Source organism: Oncorhynchus keta, chromosome 13, assembly GCF_023373465.1.
Source record: "Oncorhynchus keta strain PuntledgeMale-10-30-2019 chromosome 13, Oket_V2, whole genome shotgun sequence".
NCBI lineage: Eukaryota > Metazoa > Chordata > Actinopteri > Salmoniformes > Salmonidae > Oncorhynchus > Oncorhynchus keta.
Window position 1 is genome coordinate 33,129,682 of NC_068433.1, and position 21,950 is coordinate 33,151,631.

Genomic DNA, 21,950 nt, shown 5'->3' on the forward strand with positions numbered 1-21,950 from the left:
GGGTTCCACGTACTGCTAGAAGCATTTTAGCCAAAGACTGTTATAATAGCTGTTTGATAAATGTGCAATAAGCCTAAAACATTATTATATAATGAATTGGCAAAGAGAAATAAGGTAGGCCACTTTATTTCAACATCTGAACAAAGTGGGCAGACTAACTTGCTTTTCAAACAGTTGAAGACAGAAGTTATGGGTAGGTAACATGGGGGCCCCTCAGGGGTGCGTGCCCAGTACTCTCCTGTACTCCCTGTTCACTCATGTCTGCACGGCCAGGCATGAATCCAACACCATTAAGTTTGTAGATGAGACAACAGTGGTAGGCCTGATCACCGACAACGATGAGACAGCCTATAGTGAGGTTGTCAGAGACCTGACTGTGTGGTGCAAGGACAACAACCTCTCCCTCAACGTGATCAAGACAAAGGAGATTGTGCTCTACAGGAAAAGGAGGACCGAGCACGCTCCTATTCTATTCGATGGGACTGTAGTGGAGCAGGTTGAGCGCTTCAAGTTTCTTGGTGTCCATATCACCAACAAACTATCATGGTCCAAGCACACCAACATAGTCGTGAATAGGGCACGGAGAAACAATTCCCTTCTCAGGAGACTGAAAAGATTTGGCCTGGGTCCTTAGATTCTCAAAAGGTTCTACAGCTGCACCATTGAGATCATCCTGACGGGTTGCATCACTGCCTGGTATGACAACGGTTCGGTCTCCAAACGCAAGGCACTACAGAGGGTAGTGCGTATGGCCCAGTACATCACTGGGGCCAAGCTTCCTGCCATCCAGGACCTCTATACCAGGCGGTGTCAGAAGGCCCTAAAAATGGTCAAACTCCAGCCACCCTAGTCATTTGACTTCTCTCTGCTACCACATGGCAACCAGTACTGGAGCACCAAGCCTAGGTCCAAGAGGCTTCTTAATTTAACAGCTTCTACCCCCAAGCCATAAGACTCCTGAACGTCTAATCAAATGGCTACCCAGACTATTTCTATTGCCACTTGCCTCTTTTATACTGTTTCTACTCTCTTATCTATGCATAGGCAATTTAATAGCTCTACCTACATGGACATATTACCTCTATCTGGTGCCCCCGTACATTGACTCTGTACCGTTACCCCTTGTATATAGCCTCGATATTGTTATTTTACTGCTGCTCTTCAATTATTTAATTAATTTCTGGGGGGTATTTTTCCTAACCTCTTGCGCCGAGCAATCCCGGATCCGGTATCGTGACTACATGAGGCTGAGCTCATTACCATAACGCAACGTTAACAATTTCTAAAAATCGCAAATGAAATGAATATGCCTGCTCTCAAGCTTAGCCTTTTCTTAACAACACTGTCATCTCAGATTTTCAAAATATGCTTTTGAACCATAGAAAATCAATCATTTGTGTAAGAGTGTTGATGGGTAGCTTAGCATTTAGTGTAGCATTTAGCACGCAACATATTCACAAAAACCAGCAAAGGAATCAAATAAAATAATTTACCTTTGAAGAACTTCAGATGTTTCAATGAGGAGACTCTCAGTTCAGATGTTTCAATGAGGAGACTCTCAGTTACATAGCAGATGTCCAGTTTTTCCTGAAAGATTCTTTGTGTAGTACAAATCGCTCCGTTTTGTTACTACACATTTGGCTACTGTACCGAAAATTCAGTCACCTAAACGTCAAACTTTTTTCCGAATTAACTCCATAATATCGAACAAAACATGGCAAACGTTGTTTGAATCAATCTTCAAGGTGTTTTGTCAAATATCTCTTCATTGATATGCCGTTCGTGGAAGCATGGTTTTTCTCAGAATCCCATGGAAAAATACCAGCAGCTGAGTTTTGCGCACCAATTTCCACGCAGGACACCGTGCGGACACTTGGCAAATGTAGTCTCTTATGGTCAATCTTCCAATGATATGCCTGCAAATACGTCACAATGCTCCAGACCCCTTGGGGAAACGATAGAAAGGGTAGGCTCATTCCTGTCGCATTCACAGCCATATAAGGAGATAATGCAAAACGTAGCCTCAGAAATCCTGTTCATTTCCTGGTTGCAGAAACATCTTGGTTTTGCCTGAAGCTTTTGTTCTAGGGCACTCACAGTGAAAATCTTTGCTGTTCTGGAAACGTCAGTGTTTTCTTTCCAAAGCTATCAATTCCATGCATAGTCGAGCATCTTTTCGTGACAAAATATTACGCTTAAAACGGGCACGTCTTTTTATCCAAAAATGAAATACTGCCCCTAGAGTCTTAAGAGGTTAACTGCATTGTTGGATAGGGGCTTGTAAGGAAGCATTTCACTAAGATCTACACCTGTTGTATTTGGCGTGTGTGAAATAAAATTTGATTTGAGAAGGGTGTGTTCATAACAATTAAATTAATCAACCTTGTTAGCTAAAAAATAGATTCAAGTTTGCTAAACTTAAAATATAAAGCTTAGCTGGCTAATCACCAGCACGTGGGCTTGAGATATTGTTGATGAGACCTGTAACTTCTTGTGGTTCATTGGCATGCTAGCGTCCCATCTCAACAACTTCCGGGGGAATCTGCAGAGTGCGAAATTCAAATGACAGAAATAGTAATATTCAACATTGAGGAAAATACAAGTGTCATACATCCGTTAACTTCACTAGGGTAGGGGGCAGCATTCGGAATTTTGGATGAGAAGTGTGCCCAAATTAAATTGCCTGCTACTTAGACCCAGAAGCTAGGATATGCATATAATTAGTCGATTTGGATAGAAAACACTCAAGTTTCTAAAACTGTTAAAATAATGTCTGTGAGTATAACAGAACTGATGTCAGATGAAAACCTGAGGAAAATCCAACCAGGAAAAACTATTTTGAAAGGCTGTTTTTCCATTGAAATCCTATACACCATACAAAGACTTTAGGACCCAGTTCACGATATTTATTGCTTCCTCTACATGTGGCCAGTCTTTAGGCATTGTTTCAGGCTTTTACTCTGAAAAATTAGGGAGATACAGCACTTTCAATGAGAGGCCAGTGGAAATTTCCAGCCTTGAGTCCTGCGCGTGATCGGGAGCACGCATTTCTTGTTTATCCTTTTCGAGTGACGAAGCTTTTGGTCGGTTGAAATATTATTGATTATTTATGACAAACAACCTGAGGATTGATTTTAAACATCGTTTGACATGTTTCTACTAACTTTTATTGTACTTTTTTGACTTTTCGTCATGATGTTGAGAGCGTGCATTGTGCCTTTGGATTTCTGAACTAAACACACCAACAAAACTGAGGTTTATGGACATAAAGAGAGACATTATCGAACAAAACAAATATTCATTGTTTAACATGGAGACCTGGGAGTGCCACCAGATGAAGATCATCAAAGGTAAGTGATTCATTTTAATGCTATTTCCGACTTTTTTGAGCCCTCTCCTTGGCTGGAAAATGGCTGTATGGTTTTTGTGGCTAGGCACAGACCTAACATAATCTTGTTGTGTGCTTTCGCCGTAAAGCCTTTTTGAAATCTGCCACAGCGGTTGCATTAAGGAGAAGTTTATCTTTAAATGTATGTTAAACACTTGTATCTTAGATCAATGTTTATGATGAGTATTTCTGTAATTTGATGTGGCTCTCTGCACTTTCAGGGGATGTTTGTTTCCGACCATGCATTTCTGAACACAACGCGCCAATGTAAACTGAGATTTTTGGATATGAACTTTATCAAACAAAACATACATGTATTGTGTATCATGAAGTCTTATGAGTGCCATCTGATGAAGATCATCAAAGGTTAGTGATTAAGTTAATCGCTATGTCTGATTTTTGTGAGCCCTCTCCTTGGTTGGAAAATGGCTGTATGGTTTTCTGAGACTAGGCGCTGACCTAACATAATCGCATGGTGTGCTTTCGCCGTAAAGCCTTTTTGAAATCGGACACTGTGGTTGGATTTACAAGATGTTTGTCTTTAAAATGGTCTATAATACTTGTATGTTTGAGTAATGTTTTGATTTTGGCGCCCTGCAATTTCATTGGCTGTTGTCGAGGTGGGACGTCAGCTTTACGGCGAAAGCACACCATGCGATTATCTGAGGACAGCACCCAGCACACAAAAGCATTAACATTTTCCAACCAGGCAGATGCGCCACGATTGTCAGAAATAACAATAAAATAAATCTTACCTTTGAAGATCTTCTTCTGTTGGCACTCCAAAAGGTCCCAGCTACATCACAAATGGTCATTTTGTTCGATAAAGTCCTTCTATATGTCCCCCAAACTCAATTTAGCTGGTGCGCTTCATTCAATAATCCACCGGTTTCCCTCCTTCAAAATGCATACAAAATTAATCAAACAACGTTTATAATCAAGCCTCCGGTACCCTAATATGTAAATAAATGATACAATTTATGACTGAGAATCGTTATTGTCACCGGAGATAAACAGCAAAATACGCACATTTACCAGAACGCATAACAAACACTACAGCCAAAACGGGAGCCACTTAGAAAAACTACAAGTTCTAGCTCATTTTTTCCAAAAACAAGCCTGAAACTCTTTCTAAAGACTGTTGACATCTAGGGGAGGCCCTAGGAAATGAAATCTGGGAGGTAATTCCCTTAATATTAAAAATGACAGCCATAGGAATCAATGGTGGGCTGAATTTCTTTTTTTTTCTGGATGGTTTGTCCTCTGGTTTTCGCCTGTCATATCAGTGCTGTTATACTCGCAGACATTATTTTAACAGTTTTAGAAACTTTAGTTTTCTATCCAAGTCTACCAATTATATGCATATCCTTCTGTGCCTGAGTAACCGGTAGTTTACTTTGGGCATGCTTGTCATCCAGACGTCAAAATACTGCCCCCTAACCCAAAGAGGTTAAACCTACAGTGCCATTAACCTTCTGAAGAGTTTAAATTGAAGATGGAAGAACAGCCTCTTAATGAATTCTGAGATCAATCTGTTACCCAACTACTATTATTATTATTAATCCTGCATTACAATTCTAAAAAACCCATTAGATATTCTGTGTTTTATTTCTTTAGGCCTAAGTAAATCCCAGCTGAGGCATTTTGTTTTTCCATCAGCCTGTGGTTAGAAACAACATTTAGGATGGGCTATTAGCAAACAATATGGGAGAAGAGACAACCTTTTAAAAATGTAATAGTGTACATTTAAAGTCCCTGGCTCCTGTAAGAGTCCATTGGGCTGAAAGCCCATCAATGTGGGTAGGTACTATAAGTTTTACACTGTCAACAAACAGAAGGTGGAGTTCAGAGCTCAAAGGTGTGCCTGGCATGGATTTGAACATAATTTGTTTTCGTTTAATAAAATAATGATAAAGATACTCTGGAAAATGCTCATGTTATTAAATAAACAATCAAGGCTAAAGGACAATTAAGGGTTTAAATAAAAATGACAGCGTGTACAAGGGACTGGTCTTGATAAATCAAACTATTTTATTTATTTATTTGGAAATGTTAATTAATTTAACATTTCCAAATAAATCAATGAAATAGTTTGATTTATCAAGACCAGTCCCTTGTACAGCTGTCATTTTTATTTATTCCCTTATTGTCCTGCTGATTGTTTAAAATTAATCAGATGATGCATTTTCCAGAGCCAGGTGGTATTGGCGGAGTTTTATTAAGAGGGAAACAAATGGATGTTCAAATCCATGCCAGGCACACCTGTGAGCTTGTCCACCTTCTGTTTGTGGACAGTGTGTCCTTGATGGGCCTAATACATTGCCACCCACCCTTGATGGGCTTTCAGCAGGACAATGGACTATTGCAGGAGCCACTTTAAATGTACCCTATTACATTTTTGAAGAGGCAATTGTTCTCTTCTCCCATCCTCTTTTGTTTAGCCCACTAAATGGCTTTTTTGTAAAAACATCTGGATGGATCAAGCTGTCCATTACTACTGTAAATAAAACACAGTACAGTAAGAAATGCATTTTTTTTTTTGCAGGAATAAAAAATAATATTATTCATCAAATTAGATTGATCTCAAAAATCATTATATAGTCTGTTCTATTCCAGGCTTCAATTGACTCTTAGAAATGACATGGCACTGTAGGCCTAACTTTGCTTCTCAAAGATGCCCTTTGGTGGGCAAACTAGCACTAACTACCATTAATGGCAACAATGGCTGACACTTAAATAACGTGCCATAGAATTGAGGCAGTCCACAAGCTGTGCTGCAGTACAACACAACTTTTTAAAGGAAGAACCACTGTAGATCAGAACTCCTACTCCCCTGGACTGACGTTTTATCTCTTGGTTTGGCATAAATTCTTTCAGAAATTGTAACCTGCTGCAGAGATTCAATAGGAGAAATGTAGCTTTATTCACATCACAGGCGTAATTAGATTTGAATACATGATTCAGTTGGATTGTTAGGAAGGCATACAGAACAGCAGTGGCTCCAGTTCAGAATGGATTTGGCTTCTTTCTCAGCAGCTCCATGCTCTGGTTTCCTTTTCACACACACACACCACACACCACACACCACACACACCACACACACAACCCTCCCCTCCCTTGATGTATCAGAACTGAAAATAGATTAGCTCCAATAAGCAATTGATCTTTTCACCAGCGCCTGTGGTAGCAGAATTATTGTTTTGGTATTATGGAATGTTCCATGTTTCATCCTTCTACAAAGACAGACATTCCATTGTGTTGTGGATGAATCTAGATTTTCTTCCACGCAGATGTGGTTTTTAACTATCATGCCTGGGTCGTCATGAGAACGGAAACGCTGGGTAATCTAAAACGGGGAAAGACAAGTCACGGAGGAGACAGAAAAGGAGATTAAAAGGGAGAGGATTATCTTTATAGACTCAAGCTATTTCTAAACCATCTGTCTTTCCCTCTATCTCTCTTGTAGAGGAATTTGTGTATGCAAGCAGGGAAGTCCTCTTCTCGGTGTGTGTTTGAGGCAGGCAGTCAGAGAGGCAGCAGGAGATTAAGATATACAAGGTGCTCATTTAAAAAAAAAAAAATCTTCCCACTAGCTAGTTTAGATAGATGACCAGATGTAGTCTGCCTTCCATCTGGTACCCTCCTTTCTCTCACCTGCCCCGCTGTCTGTCTTTACTTCCTCAGCTGTCTGACCCAGTGTACCCTCTGGAAAAATGTGTAGCAGTGGGGGGTGGGAAGGAGGGTACCAGGTGGAATGCTATTGTATGCTATTAGCAATAAGCATTATCACCTGTAGCCCAACTGATGCACCGTAGTGGCTCTAAATAAATAGGCTTTAGCATGGGTTTTCCTTTATGTTTTTACCCTATTGGGCTAATCATTAGCCAGATCTCAAATGTGATCTTTTAAAATTCATCAATCTGTCTAACTATTAATGTCTGAAAACTTGCATAATCAGTGAATATAATTGTAGGCCTACTTGTTAGGGTGACTGCTACACACCCCCTGCCTGTACTTCTCACAGAAACCACTATGTCCCCCTCAACACTTTCCCTGGTTGCCACGACTCTTGCGCAATTAAAAATGTAATCTGTCTCATCACAAATTATTTTGAGGTAGAGTGGCAGTTAGCCTACAATTGACCCGTGATACATTTAGCCCTACTCTTCCCTATGTGCTCATGGTGAATTGCAGAGCGGTAACCTGCTTAAAACTGGGTTTAAAATGGTGCAGTTCATGCATATTTAGGAGTTGAGAAAAAACATGACTAATTTATTTATTTTTAATTTTCTTTGCAGAGCTATAGTAAATGTGGACTGTTCTAGCATCTTCAAAGTGTGCCATGTGTTCATGGTCCTTTTTTTGGCGTGGTGGCAATGATTTTGAATTAGCGCAGCGCCACAGCAAAATGACTGCAGCGGAAACACTGGTCTGACCACATTTCAGGCTAGCCACCAGGTCCTAAAATGAACACCCGCTACCTGCCAACTGCAGGTAGATTTAGGCTTTGGCAGGTAGGAATGTCTAATTCACCAGCCACATTGACGGGTGGTCACACTCTGGGTATTTCATAAAAATAGTGAAGTATGGGCACTAGTGCAAGTTGTGATTTATAGCCAAATAAATGCTGCAGTCGCTGTTTTAAAAAGTATTTCTGACATTTTGTTTCATATTTGGTATTGCACAAAAATCTTAATTGTAACGTTATAGCTATCCCACCTTGCACAGCAACACTGCCCGTCTTGGGGCCTACGAGCATTGTGAGTGAAGTGCAGTCTAATTTATTTAAGTCTACTGAAGTTGAGACTTATTCCTTTTTAAAAATATATTTACATTGTTTTCACAAGCTAGGTTGCTTTTCAATGTTTGAGTTTGCTTCCACTGCTAGCAAAAAGAGACAGTCGGCCTGTACTAGTGAGATTCTCACAGGCACAGGTGATGTCATTAAATTGAGCATTATACCACATTATTTCTTAGTAATAAATTTCTTGTTTTTCGAAACATTAAGGATGCTCATCAATTATATATAAAAAAAGTGTTTATGATAGGGAAAAAAAAACATTTGGGCTTTTACATTTAAAAAAATAATCTACCTGACAGTGTTTGGTATACAGTGTCTTTAGATTTAGGCACTGCAAGCTACCGTGGGCTACAATTGACTTTACCTCTTCTTTACCTCTACTCAACTCTCACTCTAGGGCTGCATCTGAATAGTCTTCAACAGATTCCTGTCCTCGTCCCCTGACTGTCCTTCATTGTTGATTTGAGCAAGATTTTTATTTTATTTTATGTACAGTGTTAGGTAGAGGCTTGAAGGAGATTTCAAATGTTTGGAAGAGGATGACTGACTTCATGTCCATTGGCCTAGCTATCCTTCCTCTCCAGTTGTTTGCACCATCTCTCACACCACAGTCCTTTGCCTCTCCCTCACCCAGCCTATAGTCCTTTACTGTGTGTGAGGTAAGAGTCCGAAGTTCAGGCCTGTACCAGGAGCTGCCCATTATGTGTACTGACCACTGCTATCCAGAGGGAAAAGGTCCTGCCTGCCCTGTGGTTCCCTGTTGAACCATGCTGGAAGGAACAATACAGCTGTGTACTACAGACAGACACACACTCCCCTCTTTGTCTCTTACTGTTCATCTCTCTGCATTTCCCCTGTTGTGGAATCTCTAGTGTTCTCAAACTGGTGTCTGTGGGGGTACTACAGGGGGTCTGTTGCCAGATCTGTTTTTATATATAGTATTTATATTAGAGGTCGACCGATTTTATGATTTTTCAACACTAATACCAATTTATTGGAGGACCAAATAAGCCGATACCGACTAATCAGCCGATATATAAAAAAAATATAAAAAAATGTATATATATTTTTAAATGTTTTTATTTGTAATAATGACAATTACAACAATACTGAATTAACTTATTTTGACTTAATATAATACATCAATAAAATCAATTTAGCCCTATCACCTGTAGCCCAACTGATGCACCGTAGTGCAACAACAAGGAACTTTGGTCCCAATGAGGACCCAGCCGAGAAGAGATCAACATCCGACGAGCTTCTCCTTCACGTCTCTATGGATTAAAATGACAATTTTTTACACTTCTTTGACGATCACCTCACATCTCGTGTGTTTCACTGTGACAACAGTGATGGTAAAGAGCGTACCTGTGTTTATATATATATATATATAATTTCCCAGATTGACCTTCTCCTGTAACATACTATATATGTATGTATGTATGTATATGTATGTATGTGTTACAGGAGAAGGTCAATCTGGGAAATGTATCTGTTCACTTCTATTTTACTTCTAAAAGTGTGAGGGAAAATCCAAGATGTAGAACAGAGCAGTGGTCCACGAAGACTGTTAACAGAAATAATGAGACATGTTCAATTTAGTTTAAATAATGCAAAAACAAAAGTGCAATATTGCAAAAGTGCAATATGTGCTTTGTAAGAAAGCTAACGTTTCAGTTCCTTGCTCAGAACATGAGCACATATGAAAGCTTTAACATGAGTCTTCAATATTCCCAGGTAAGGAGTTTTAGGTTGTAGTTATTATAGGAATTATTGGACTATTTCCCTCTATACAATTTGTATTTCATTAACCTTTGACTATTGGATGTTCTTATAGGCACTTTAGTATTGCCAGTGTAACAGTATAGCTTCCGTCCCTCTCCTCGCTCCTCCCTGTGCTCGAACCAGGATCACATAGACATCAGCCACCCTCGAAGCAGCTGTACCCATCGCTCCACAAAAGCCACGGCCCTTTTGCAGAGCAAGGGGAACAACTACTCTAAGTCTGAGCGAGTGAGGTTTGAAACGCTATTAGCGCGCACCCCGCTCACTAGCGAGCCATTTCACATCGGTTACACCAGCCTAATCTCTGGAGTTGATAGGCTTGAAGTCATAAACAGCGCAATGCTTGAAGCATTGCGAAGAGCTGCTGGCGAAATGCACAAAAGTGCTGTTTGAATAACTACTTACGAGCCTGCTGGTGCCTACCATTACTCAGACTGCTCTATCAAATCACAGACTTAATTATAACATAATAACACACAAATACGAGCCTTGGGTCATTAATAGTTTCCGGATTCGATCATATCATCTCGAAAACAAAACGTTTATTCTTTCAGTGATACGGAACCGTTACGTATTTTATTTAACGGGTGGCATCCAAGTCTAAATATTCCTGTTACATTGCACAACCTTCAAATCAAATTTATTTATATAGCCCTTCGTACATCAGCTGATATCTCAAAGTGCTGTACAGAAACCCAGCCTAAAACCCCAAACAGCAAACAATGCAGGTGTAAAAGCACGGTGGCTAGGAAAAACTCCCTAGAAAGGCCAAAACCTAGGAAGAAACCTAGATAGGAACCGGGCTATGTGGGGTGGCCAGTCCTCTTCTGGCTGTGCCGGGTAGAGATTATAACAGAACATGACCAAGATGTTCAAATGTTCATAAATGACCAGCATGGTCGAATAATAATAAGGCAGAACAGTTGAAACTGGAGCAGCAGCACAGTCAGGTGGACTGGGGACAGCAAGGAGCCATCATGTCAGGTAGTCCTGGGGCACGGTCCAACCTTCAATGTTATAATTATGTAGAATTCTGGCAAATTAGTTCGCAACGAGCCAGGCGGCCCAAACTGTTGCATATACCCTGACTCTGCATGCAATGAACGCAAGAGAAGTGACACAATTTCACCTGGTTAATATTGCCTGCCAACCTGGATTTCTTTTAGCTAAATATGCAGGTTTAAAAAATATATACTTCTGTGTATTGATTTTAAGAAAGGCACTGATGTTTATGGTTAGATAGTCGTGCAGCGATTGTGCTTTTTTCCGCAAATACGCTTTTGTTAAATCATCCCCCGTTTGGTGAAGTTGGCTGTCTTTGTTAGGAAGAAATAGTCTTCACACAGTTCGCAACGAGCAAGGTGGCCCAAACTGCTGCACATACCCTGACTCTGTTGCTAGAGAGGTGACACATTTTCCCTAGTTAAAATAAATGAATGTTAGCAGGCAATATTAACTAAATATGTAGGTTTAAAAATATATTTGTGTATTGATTTTAAGAAAAGTATTGTTTATGGTAAGATACACGGAGCAACGACAGTCCTTTTTCGCGAATGTGCACCGCATCGATTATATGCAACGCAGGACACTAGATGGTTGATATTACTAGTTTAACTAGTGATTATGATTGATTGTTTTTTATAAGATAAGCTTAATGCTAGCTAGGAACTTACCTTGGCTTCTTACTGCATTCGCGTAACAGGCAGGCTCCTCGTGGAGTGCAATGTAAAGCAGGTGGTTAGATCGTTTGACTATAAGGTTGCAAGATTGAATTCCCTAGCTGACAAGGTACAAATCGGTCGTTCTGCCCCTGAACAAGGCAGTTAACCCACTGTTCCTTGGCAGTCATTGAAAATAAGAATGTGTTAACTGACTTGCCTAGTTAAATAAAAGTGTAAAAAATAATAATCGGCCAAATCGGTGTCCAAAAATACCGCTTTCTGATTATGAAAACTTTTAATCGGCCATTCCGATTAATCGGTCGACCTCTAGTGGAAAGGGATAGGTGGAGACCGGATGAAGGGAGTTTTACCATTGAAATAGAATGGATGTAGCCTTATTATAAAATCTACATTAATGACATGCAGAGAATGAGTTGGTGGCAGTAAAAGTTGTTAAGAATGTAGGCGTGCACAAGGACATTTTGGAGCATAAAAAATACAAGGTAATAAAGCTAGACTCCATAATTTTGCTATATGTACTGGTGTTCCTAAATATAAAAAAATATGTCAAAGAGCAAAATATTTTGGCCCTTATGTGACTAAAATGCATGCACTGTAGGGCCCTGCTTTAGAATTGGAATGCCTCATTCTATGAATTCCACTCGTTCTCATTTTGTAAGGTTTCGTTCCATGTATATTCCAGTATTGTTTATGTAGAGTGATGTTTAATTGATCAGGCTAGCTCTACATCAAACATGTTCTCATAATAGGCTTATGTTTAGCTACTGTCCTCTGTACTGTATGTTGTCTATTTACACAGGCGTATTTGTTCTAGTATTGGCTATATGTTTGTCTCTGGACTGTACTGTGGGTGTGTGTCCGACAACACGCTTGTGTGTGTTCCTTGTCCTGAAATCCCCTATTACCTCCTTTACCTTTCATACAGTTTCACGGTCACACCACTGTGTGTGTGAGAGCGTTTTTGTCCTTGATCTCTAATCTGCATACTGTCCCTGATCTCACCAGCTCTCTGTCTGTACAGTATCTTATGATGTTTGTGTGCCGCTCTGTCTTTGTGTGTCTAACTCTCTCTCCCTCCTCCTGACCTGAATGAGATGAAAAGGACGTGTGTCTGACTGTGTCCCTATACTGTGTCTAACCGCCTTTGTCTCGTGTGTGTTTCAGACCTGATCCACTGCACCAATGAGATGAACGTCTCTGTACCCCAGCTGGCAGACACACTGTTTGAGAGAACAGCCAATAGTAGCTGGGTGGTGGTTTTCAAAGCCCTCATCACTACACACCACCTCATGATGTACGGCAATGAGGTGAGTGGAACACACACACACACAGGCATGTAGCCTAGCAGTTAGAGCATTTGGCTAGAATAAAGCATATATGCCTAGGCTATTGTAAATACTAATAATAATAATAATAATAAATTAATAAATTGCAAATATAAAATTGTAGCAGTGCCAAATTTGTCTATCAACTGTAAAAAATTAGCACAACAGAGCCACAGTCATCAATAGAAAAAGCAAGCATTTTAACACAGAGGCTGCATATTACCAGGAAGGCCCTTGTTAAGGGTGTTGCGCTAGTCTGTTGCTAGCCATGTGCGGTTATTATGAGCAAGAACAAATCGAATGCTGACTTCAACTTGGTTTTCCATGCAAAGTGTTCCATGACAAAGGGAACCTGGTTTTTGGTCACTTTCTGATTTTAAAACGTGATACAATAACCCTTCAATATCTCCGGAACATCTCCAATGGCAAGACTAGCTACCACATGGGCAGACTTCATTAGTGTGTTTGTGTCAGGAGCATGCTGTCAATGCATAATGCCATTGTGTAGGCCTATTGAGAAAATGTATTCTTTGTTGTAATGCATACTTTTTTTTGCATACATTTTTTTCTATAGGCTATTACAATAATTAAATATATATATATTTAGGTCCTTAAATATATACCATGTAGGTCCATGAAGAAGTACTTAAGTCCTTGAATTTGATTTGCCAATGTCTGTATGAACCCTGTACTGTCTATTTGCTCAGCCTGCTAATGATAGATAAAATCACCTACTATTGAAATTATGCACGCATCATTCGCTTTCCAGTCATATCTTGACCCGAAACTGCATTTAAAATTTAAAAAAATTAATTCGGCCTAGTAGCTCTGTTGGCACTGACCCGGTGTGCCACTGGCAAATTTACCTGAATGTCAGCCTGCCTTGATCAATGAGAATATTTAAATGAGAAAATTTGAAATAGACAAGATGGCTGCATACCCATTGTTGGATTACTTCATGGAGCAAAAAATAAGCAAATCATTTTTAAAATTCAAACGAACCACGTGCAACTAGCCATGGAAGTTTTAAAAGACATGCGTTGTCTTCCAAGTCGGGAATTGAGGAAGTATTGCCAAGTAAAGGTTGGTCGAAATGTCTCTGTGCTATGCTTTACACTACCTCAGTAATAACGCCCATCTGCTGGAACAGTAGTAATGGTCTGGCTGGGCAATATTTTGAACCGCTATTGGCAGCATTGTGCTGTAAAGTTTTAGTCCAACGAGCCAAAATCAATATGCCTCATTCTTCACCTGCTCTTTTCTCTCTGACCTGACCAGTTATTTCTTCATCTTGCTCCTTTTTTCTCTCTCGCTCCTTTTTTCTCTCCCTTTCCCTCCAGCTCTCTTCTCCCCCATCTGAGATTTTTTTCTATAAAGCTCAGCCAAGAAACAGTCCCATGCATTCTTTGGGGAGTGTGTTGTAATGCCGAATTAATGAGCAGTCAATATCTTATTGGATCAAGGGGTGTTTTCCTGTTGTACACGGAAATGTATGTGCACACTTCTACCATGGCTAGTGGGGTGTGTGTGTACAGTCCTCTTGAGTGTTTGTCCCAGTCGTCTCCTGTGTGTGTGTGTGTGTGTGTGTGGTGAGTGTAGACAGACCTTTTTGTACCAATGCAAACATATGACAATAAGCATGACAGAGTCAGACCGAGAACCATGGCTGGCTGGGCAAGAGGGAGGACGCTGTTAAAGTGCTGATGCTAAGCACATGCTCCTTCCTACCTTGAGGGGGGTAGTGAATGTGTGTGTTGCTGAGGGAAAGACATATAGTGTGCGTATGTTATATACTAACACTATATGAGTCATTTCCCTGCTGTCCCAGATACTGAATGGACCGTTCTGCCTCAGTGACGGCACTGGAAGAGTGTCAGTACTACTAATAACCCTCAGAGTGAATGGAGGAGAAATGGAGAAAAGGATGGGAGCGAAAGGAAGTGAAGGAGGGAGGGGGAAAGAGGTGAGGGAATGAATTGAGAGAGAAAGGTACATAGCGCGAGGGGATTGATTGAAGGGGAGAGAGCGAAAAGAGAGTCTGAGGAAAGCGATGGTGAGAGACAGGAAGAGATAGAAGGGGGAAGAGTGTCTGAGAAATAAAGAAAGTGCTGTAGAAAAGTGCTGACAGTGAGTGTTGTCAGAGGGGAGACTGAGGAGAACTCTGAGAATCTGTTATTGTGTATGTGGAGGGTCAGACTGACTCTAATGGAGGTCACCAAGCACAATCATCTAGTGACCTTGAACAAATTGCGTACTGAATAATAGGGTGGATACACAGTGGTGTGTACAGGAATGATGAGTCAAGAGGATACCCTTGTCCTTCACAGATAAGCAAACACTCATCTCTCAACCTCTATGTTATGCGTCCCACCTGGCCAACTTCCAGATTGCAGAGTGCCAAATTCAAATACAGAAATACTCATTATAAAAAATCAGAAAATAAAACGTTTTACCTAGGTTTAAAGATGAACTTCTTGTGAATCCAACCACGGTGTCAGATTTACAAAAATGCTTTACGGCGAAAGCATTCCTTACGATTATTTGAGAACATAGCCCAGCAGACAAATCATTACAAACAGTAACCAGCCAAGTAGAAGAGTTGCACAAGTCAGAAATAGAGATCAAATGAATCCCTTACCTTTGATGATCTTCATACTGTTGCACTGAGAAGACATTAATTGACTCAATAAATGTACCTTTTGTTCGATAGTCTCTATATGCAAAAACCTCAGTTTTGTTTGTGTTTTCTTCAGTAATCGACAGGCTCAAACGCAGACAAAAAAATCCAAATTGTATCCATAAAGTTCATAGACACATGTCAAACGATGTTTATTCAATCCTCAGGTTGTTTTTAGCCTAAATGATCTATAATATTTCAACCGGACAATAATGTCATCAATATAAAAGGTAAACAAGAAAGGCACTCTTGGCATTAAAAAGCTCTGTGACAGGACAAGGGTCCACTCATTCAGACTGGTCCTACTACTTATCAGAATACAAGCCTGAAACAATTTCTAAAGACTTGACATCTAGTGGAAGACATAGGAACTGCAATTTGAGTTCTAAAGTCAATGGATACGGTAATGGCATTGAATAGAAAAAAAAGAAAAAAAACGACTTCCTGAATGGATTTTTCTCATGTTTTCGCCTGCCAAACTCACAGACACTATTTTAGAGTGTTTTATATCCAAATCTACCAGTAATATGCACATCATATATTCTGGGCCTGAGTAGCCGGCCGTTTAATTTGGGCACACTTTTCATCCCCCTACCCTAGAGAAGTTAAGGCGTCAGCATGCTTCAGTTCAGCTAAGATACTTTAGTATATTTTGTGTATGTGGGCACCCCTTCATATTAGTGAATTCGGCTATTTCGGCCAAACGCTTTGCTGACAGGTGTATAAAATCAAACTCACAGCTATGTAATCTCCATAGACAAACATTGGCAGTAAAACTGCCTTACTGAAGAGCTCAGTGACTTTCAATGTGGTATCGTCATAGGATGCCACCTTTCCAACAAGTCTGTTCCGCATATTTCTATCCTGCTAGAGCTGCCTCGGTCAACTGTAAGGGCTGTTATTGTGAAGTGAAAACGTCTAGGAGCAACAGCGGCTCAGTGTTAGGCTACACAAGCTCACAGAACAGGAATGCCAAGTGCTGTAGTGCGTAAACATTGTCTGTCCTCGGTTGCAACGCTCATTACTGCATTCCAAACTGCCTCTGGAAGCAACGTCAGCACATTAACTGTTTTTCGGGAGCTTCATGAAATGGGTTACCGTGGCCTAGCAGCCGCACACAAGCCTAAGATCACAATGCCAAGCGTTGTCTGCAGTGGTGTAAAGCTCGCTGTCATTACACCCTGGAGCAGTGGAGTGATGAATCACACTTCACTATCTGGCAGTCTGACGGACGAATCTGGGTTTGGCGGATACCAGGAGAACGGTATCTGTCCCAATGCATAGTGCCAACTGTTTGGTGGAGGAGGAATAATAATCTGTGACTGTTTTTCCGTGGTTCGTGCTAGGTGCCTTAGTTCCAATGAAGTGAAATCTTAACGCTACAGCATACAATGACATTGTAAGACGATTCTGTGCTTCCAACTTTGTGGCTAGATCTGTGTGGAAGAACTTCAATGGCCTGCACAGAGCCCTGACCTCAACCCAATCGAACACCTTCAGGATGAATTGGAACGCCGACTGTGAGCCAGGCCTAATGGCCCAACATCAGTTCCCGAACTCACTAATGCTCTTGTGGCTGTCCCCGCAGCAATGTTCCAACATCTAGTGGAAAGCCTTCCCAGAAGAGTGGAGGCTGTCATAGCAGCAAAAGGGGATCAACTCCGTATTAATGCCCATGATTTTGGAACGAGACGTTTGACAAGCAGGTCTGCACATGTACATCACTGTATTCCAGCACGAGATTGCTGCATACAGTTATTTTGGATAGTTATATGAGGGGAGTTACACATGTTTGTACACACACGCAGCACTTTCACTAGTGTGGGTTCTTTGTTTGTTAGTTAATGTTAGCTAGCTCTAGTTGGCTGTACCTGCTCCAAATCTCCAGTATTTCTCCTTCTCTAGCTTCTTCTCTAACTTCTTTTTAAATGGTGAGCCAGCATTCTTTCAGCACTTTTCTATCCATGACTGATCAAAATGTGCAATATGTTTGGAACCTTGAATTGCAATACATATTGACTAGTGAGAATCTAAATGCATATCCTGTTTGCTCCCCCTCACCATTTCTACAGGTGTCTCTCTCTACTACTGAGTAATTCTTCAAGAGTAAATGGGCCGTTGCTTGGTAATCTATAGAGGGGGTAGAAAAAGGTTGTGTATGTAGTGGGGTAAATCAGCGTCACAAGCGGTGAGTCATATTGTTTGGCTGCATCATTGACCCCCTCGTACTGCTCCATCTACCAACATGTGTGCCTGTTTGTCGTCGTATAGATCAACCTGCTTTGTGACAACAGGAGCCCACACACCATTACTCCCCTGTCACTACTCCTACTACACACAACACCCCCTGTCTCACTGTCCGGTAAACTATTTATAAACACTGTCCATCTCTTTCCCTACCTACATCCTCCGTCTCGCTCTCTACACCCTCTCCGTTTCCCTCTTTTCGTTTTCTCTTTTACTCTACTCTCTCTCTGTCTCTTTCACCTCCACCCATTTGTCAGTCAGATATCCTACTACTCTCTCCTACTTCGTCTCACTATCCTCTGACTTAATCAGCGGGCTTCTACGTCATGTGTTTTGTCACTGTGGTGGGAATGAGTGTGCGTGTGATTTGTGTTAAAGGATTATCACTCAATTTCTGTTGGTTTTTCAGTTAACATATAACTGCTTTTTGGTTTCCTGGTAATTGCAAACGTTCTCATTGCCAAAGACACTCTTCTCTTTCAACACACATTCCTTTCATTCTTTCTCTTATTTGTTTAACTTTATTGAGTCTAGTTACTTTAACAATGCCTTTTGAATCCCACTGACTTGTGTATGGCTGTGAAAAGGACACGGGGTAGGGAAGAAGCAAAGAAGTCTCTAAAGTTGAGGGATTTACCCATCGAGACAGTGGGAGATAGACAGAATGAGAGAGTGGTTGGGGGAAAGCGTTAGCTCTTTCTCAGTTTAGATTCAGTAGATTTATTAATAATGGATAAGGTTTTCACTGACAGTCGACTGTTATGCTAACATGAATTATTTGAAGGGCGAGCAGACTGCTGCTCCAACTTGTTTCTCCATCGATCTTTATCTGCAGTCTATGGTGTCATAATGCAGTGCTATGGCAGTACATGTAGGGTCTCATGTCTCAACGTTACCTTGATTTCTCATCAATTACTTTCCGAAATAGCATTTGTTCAATAACTATTCATTCATTGTGACAATAATGACACATCATGAGAATGGCTGCAAGTGTTCAGATAAGCATGACATTCCCTTTTTATATCTGTAGACATATCGGCTGATACAATATAGCGCTAAAAGGCCAATATCGGCCAGTTAATATCGATGGACCGACAATATTGGTCGGGCTCCACTCTCAATCTATCTCGTGCTCGCTCGCTCTCTCTCTCCGCCTGTCGGCCTGTGTGAACTGCCCCGTTTTAGCCCTGTTTGACACACGTCACATTCCTCACTGCAATAAAGAAACCAAATGTCCCCAAAAAGAGTGGTGTATTTCCCAAATAAATTTCCCTATATAGTGTACTGTACCCTATGAGCTCTGGACAAAAGTATTGCACTAAATAGGGAAATAGTGTGCCATTTGGGATGCAGAAAAGGGGTTAAGAATTTTAACTGCGTGGGCCAATACTTTAAAAACTTTTCTTTGCCACGGGACAAATGCTTAGCCAGACAAATGCACTCACAATCTGCAGCGCACATTTTATCGGCTCTTAATCCAGTTCTTTAAAAAAAAAATGACAACCACTCTTCCTCCCTACTCTGAGAAATGCTGAAGAGAAAATATGATGGATGTTTAGTTTTCCTTCATTTCATGTTTTCTTAGACGAGTTCACTCTTTCTAAAAGTAAAGTTTTCTCGCTCGCTTTCTTGTCTTGACTCCTAAGCACGAGAACACAAAAGCCTGCTAGTTTGTGTGTGTGCTCTGTCGCTGGAAGCGTGTCAGCTGGCGTAGCATGAATCCCCCGCATTCCGAGATGCTCGGTTAGAACTGGGAACACCAAACTAGATGGGGAACGTCAGCCTGGGATGTACACGTTCAGGCCTGCTCATGTCTCAGCAGAACGCTCCTCTTTCTGGGAATTCCCAGCCCTGTTTTCCCATTACTGAGGATGAGGCCAGACAATGTTTTTCGTGTGTGTGTGTCCCTCATCCCTGCCAATTGAATCTAGACTATGTTGATATTACACAAGATGGGATTTATATCAAATGGCACCTTGTGCCCTATATAGTGCACTACTTTAAACAAGAGCCCTGGGCCCTGGTCAAAATTAGTGCACTGCATGGGGAATAGGGTGGCATTTGGGACACAATGTATGGGATTTTTCCCACCCTGTTTAGTCAATAGCTGTTTATCTAACCTGAGACTTATGGCGCTTTTTTCTTCCGTTCTTTCTCTCTTCTCAGCGTCTCATCCAGTACCTGGCCTCTAGAAACACCCTCTTCAACTTGAACAACTTCTTGGACAAAGGTGCTTTGCAAGGTATGGTAAATCTTATACAAACACTCATATAATACTAGTGCATGATTAGACACACACTGCTTTGGTCTCAGGTTCTCTCTTGTTTTAGTGGGGTGTGGGAGGTTTTTACTGGAGGGGGGAGGGGGTTCTGTGCTGTTTTTGGTCAAATGAGGATGGTTCAAAGTCTCGGTGGTCTATCTTTTCTCTCTATCCTCTTACCCTCTCCTTCCTTTCTCTCCCTCCCAGGTTATGACATGTCTACGTTCATCCGTCGGTACAGCCGCTATCTGAATGAAAAGGCCATGTCTTACAGGCTGGTGGCTGTGGACTTTACCAAGATGAAGAGAGGGTAGGAAAGCACACATGTTTACTTACTCACGCACACACCTGAATGAATAGATCACCATGTCTTACAGGCTGGTGGCTGTAGACTTTACCACATTGAAGAGCGAATAGGCTGCATAACATTTCATACATCTAGTCTATTTCACACTACTGTGCTGGCCTGGTTCCGCAACCACTGTAGTTCCTGGAACCGTGCTGGATAGGAAAATATCCAAGCAGCCGAGTACGGTTCAGGTTGGTTTTATAGTGTGAATCGGGTCAAATGTTCCTTAGCATCCCGTCAGAACCAGCTAATCCAGTATTAGTCTAGAAAGAGAAGGACTAAATCAAAATGTTTGGTTTGTGTGTGTATGTTCCAGGATTGACGGTGTGATGCGTACCATGAGCATAGAGAAGCTCATAAAGACCCTTCCTATTATCCAGAACCAACTAGACGCACTGCTAGACTTCCAGGTAACATGGTGTGTTTGTGCATGTGGAGGAGGGGTGTGTGTATTCAATGGAATGTGTGCATATTCCAATGGTGGACATGGGTGTCAGGTTTGAGATGAAAAATAAATAAAAAACTTTGGGGGAATGGCTCTCTTCCACCCTCTCTCCAGGCCAACCCCAATGAGTTAACTAACGGGGTGATCAACTCAGCCTTCATGCTGTTGTTCAAGGACTCCATCCGTCTGTTTGCTGCCTACAACGAGGCGTCATCAACTTACTGGGTAAGGACTGGTCTATAGTCAAATTTAAAGCCTCCAGCGTCAGGACTATTGGTACTGGTGGGTAATTATCATGGTATAATAGAATGGTTCATTGGAATTCTATGGGTTTTATCCTATTCATATTATGTGGGTTCTTTCCAGGGCATAGCTCAAGGTTCTTACATCAATTTGATGTGATTAACTATGTGATGTTAGCCTCTCAGACAGCCAATGCCCTGTACGGTGTGTTTGTCTTTTCACAGGTTGTGATGTATTTCTGAAGTGATAAGTGGTCCTCTGTCTCCTATCACTCTCTACTAATGGCTTATTTGTACTCTACTCTTCTCACACTTTGTCTCTCTGTCTCTCTGTCTCTCTGTCTCTCTGTCTCTCTGTCTCTCTGTCTCTCTGTCTCTCTCTGTCTCTCTCGGTATGTCTCTCTCTCTCTCGCTCTCGGTATGTCTCTCTCGCTCTCGGTATGTCTCTCTCGCTCTCGGTATGTCTCTCTCTCGCTCTCGGTATGTCTCTCTCTCGCTCTCGGTATGTCTCGCTCTCGGTATGTCTCTCTCTCGCTCTCGGTATGTCTCTCTCTCTCGCTCTCGGTATGTCTCTCTCTCGCTCTCGGTATGTCTCTCTCTCGCTCTCGGTATGTCTCTCTCTCGCTCTCGGTATGTCTCTCTCTCGCTCTCGGTATGTCTCTCTCTCGCTCTCGGTATGTCTCTCTCTCGCTCTCGGTATGTCTCTCTCTCGCTCTCGGTATGTCTCTCTCTCGCTCTCGGTATGTCTC

The 21,950-nt window shown here is 41.3% G+C and overlaps 1 protein-coding gene across 1 annotated transcript in view; it reads left to right on the top strand.

Moving 5' to 3' along the window:
- Positions 1-21,950, top strand: part of si:ch211-200p22.4 (phosphatidylinositol-binding clathrin assembly protein) — a 60,406-nt gene that overhangs the window by 13,841 nt on the left and 24,615 nt on the right. The window contains 6 exon segments of the mRNA XM_052460030.1: positions 12,821-12,963; positions 20,072-20,147; positions 20,373-20,475; positions 20,831-20,924; positions 21,074-21,161; positions 21,164-21,184. Of these exon segments, the coding sequence (XP_052315990.1) occupies positions 12,821-12,963; positions 20,072-20,147; positions 20,373-20,475; positions 20,831-20,924; positions 21,074-21,161; positions 21,164-21,184 (525 nt within the window).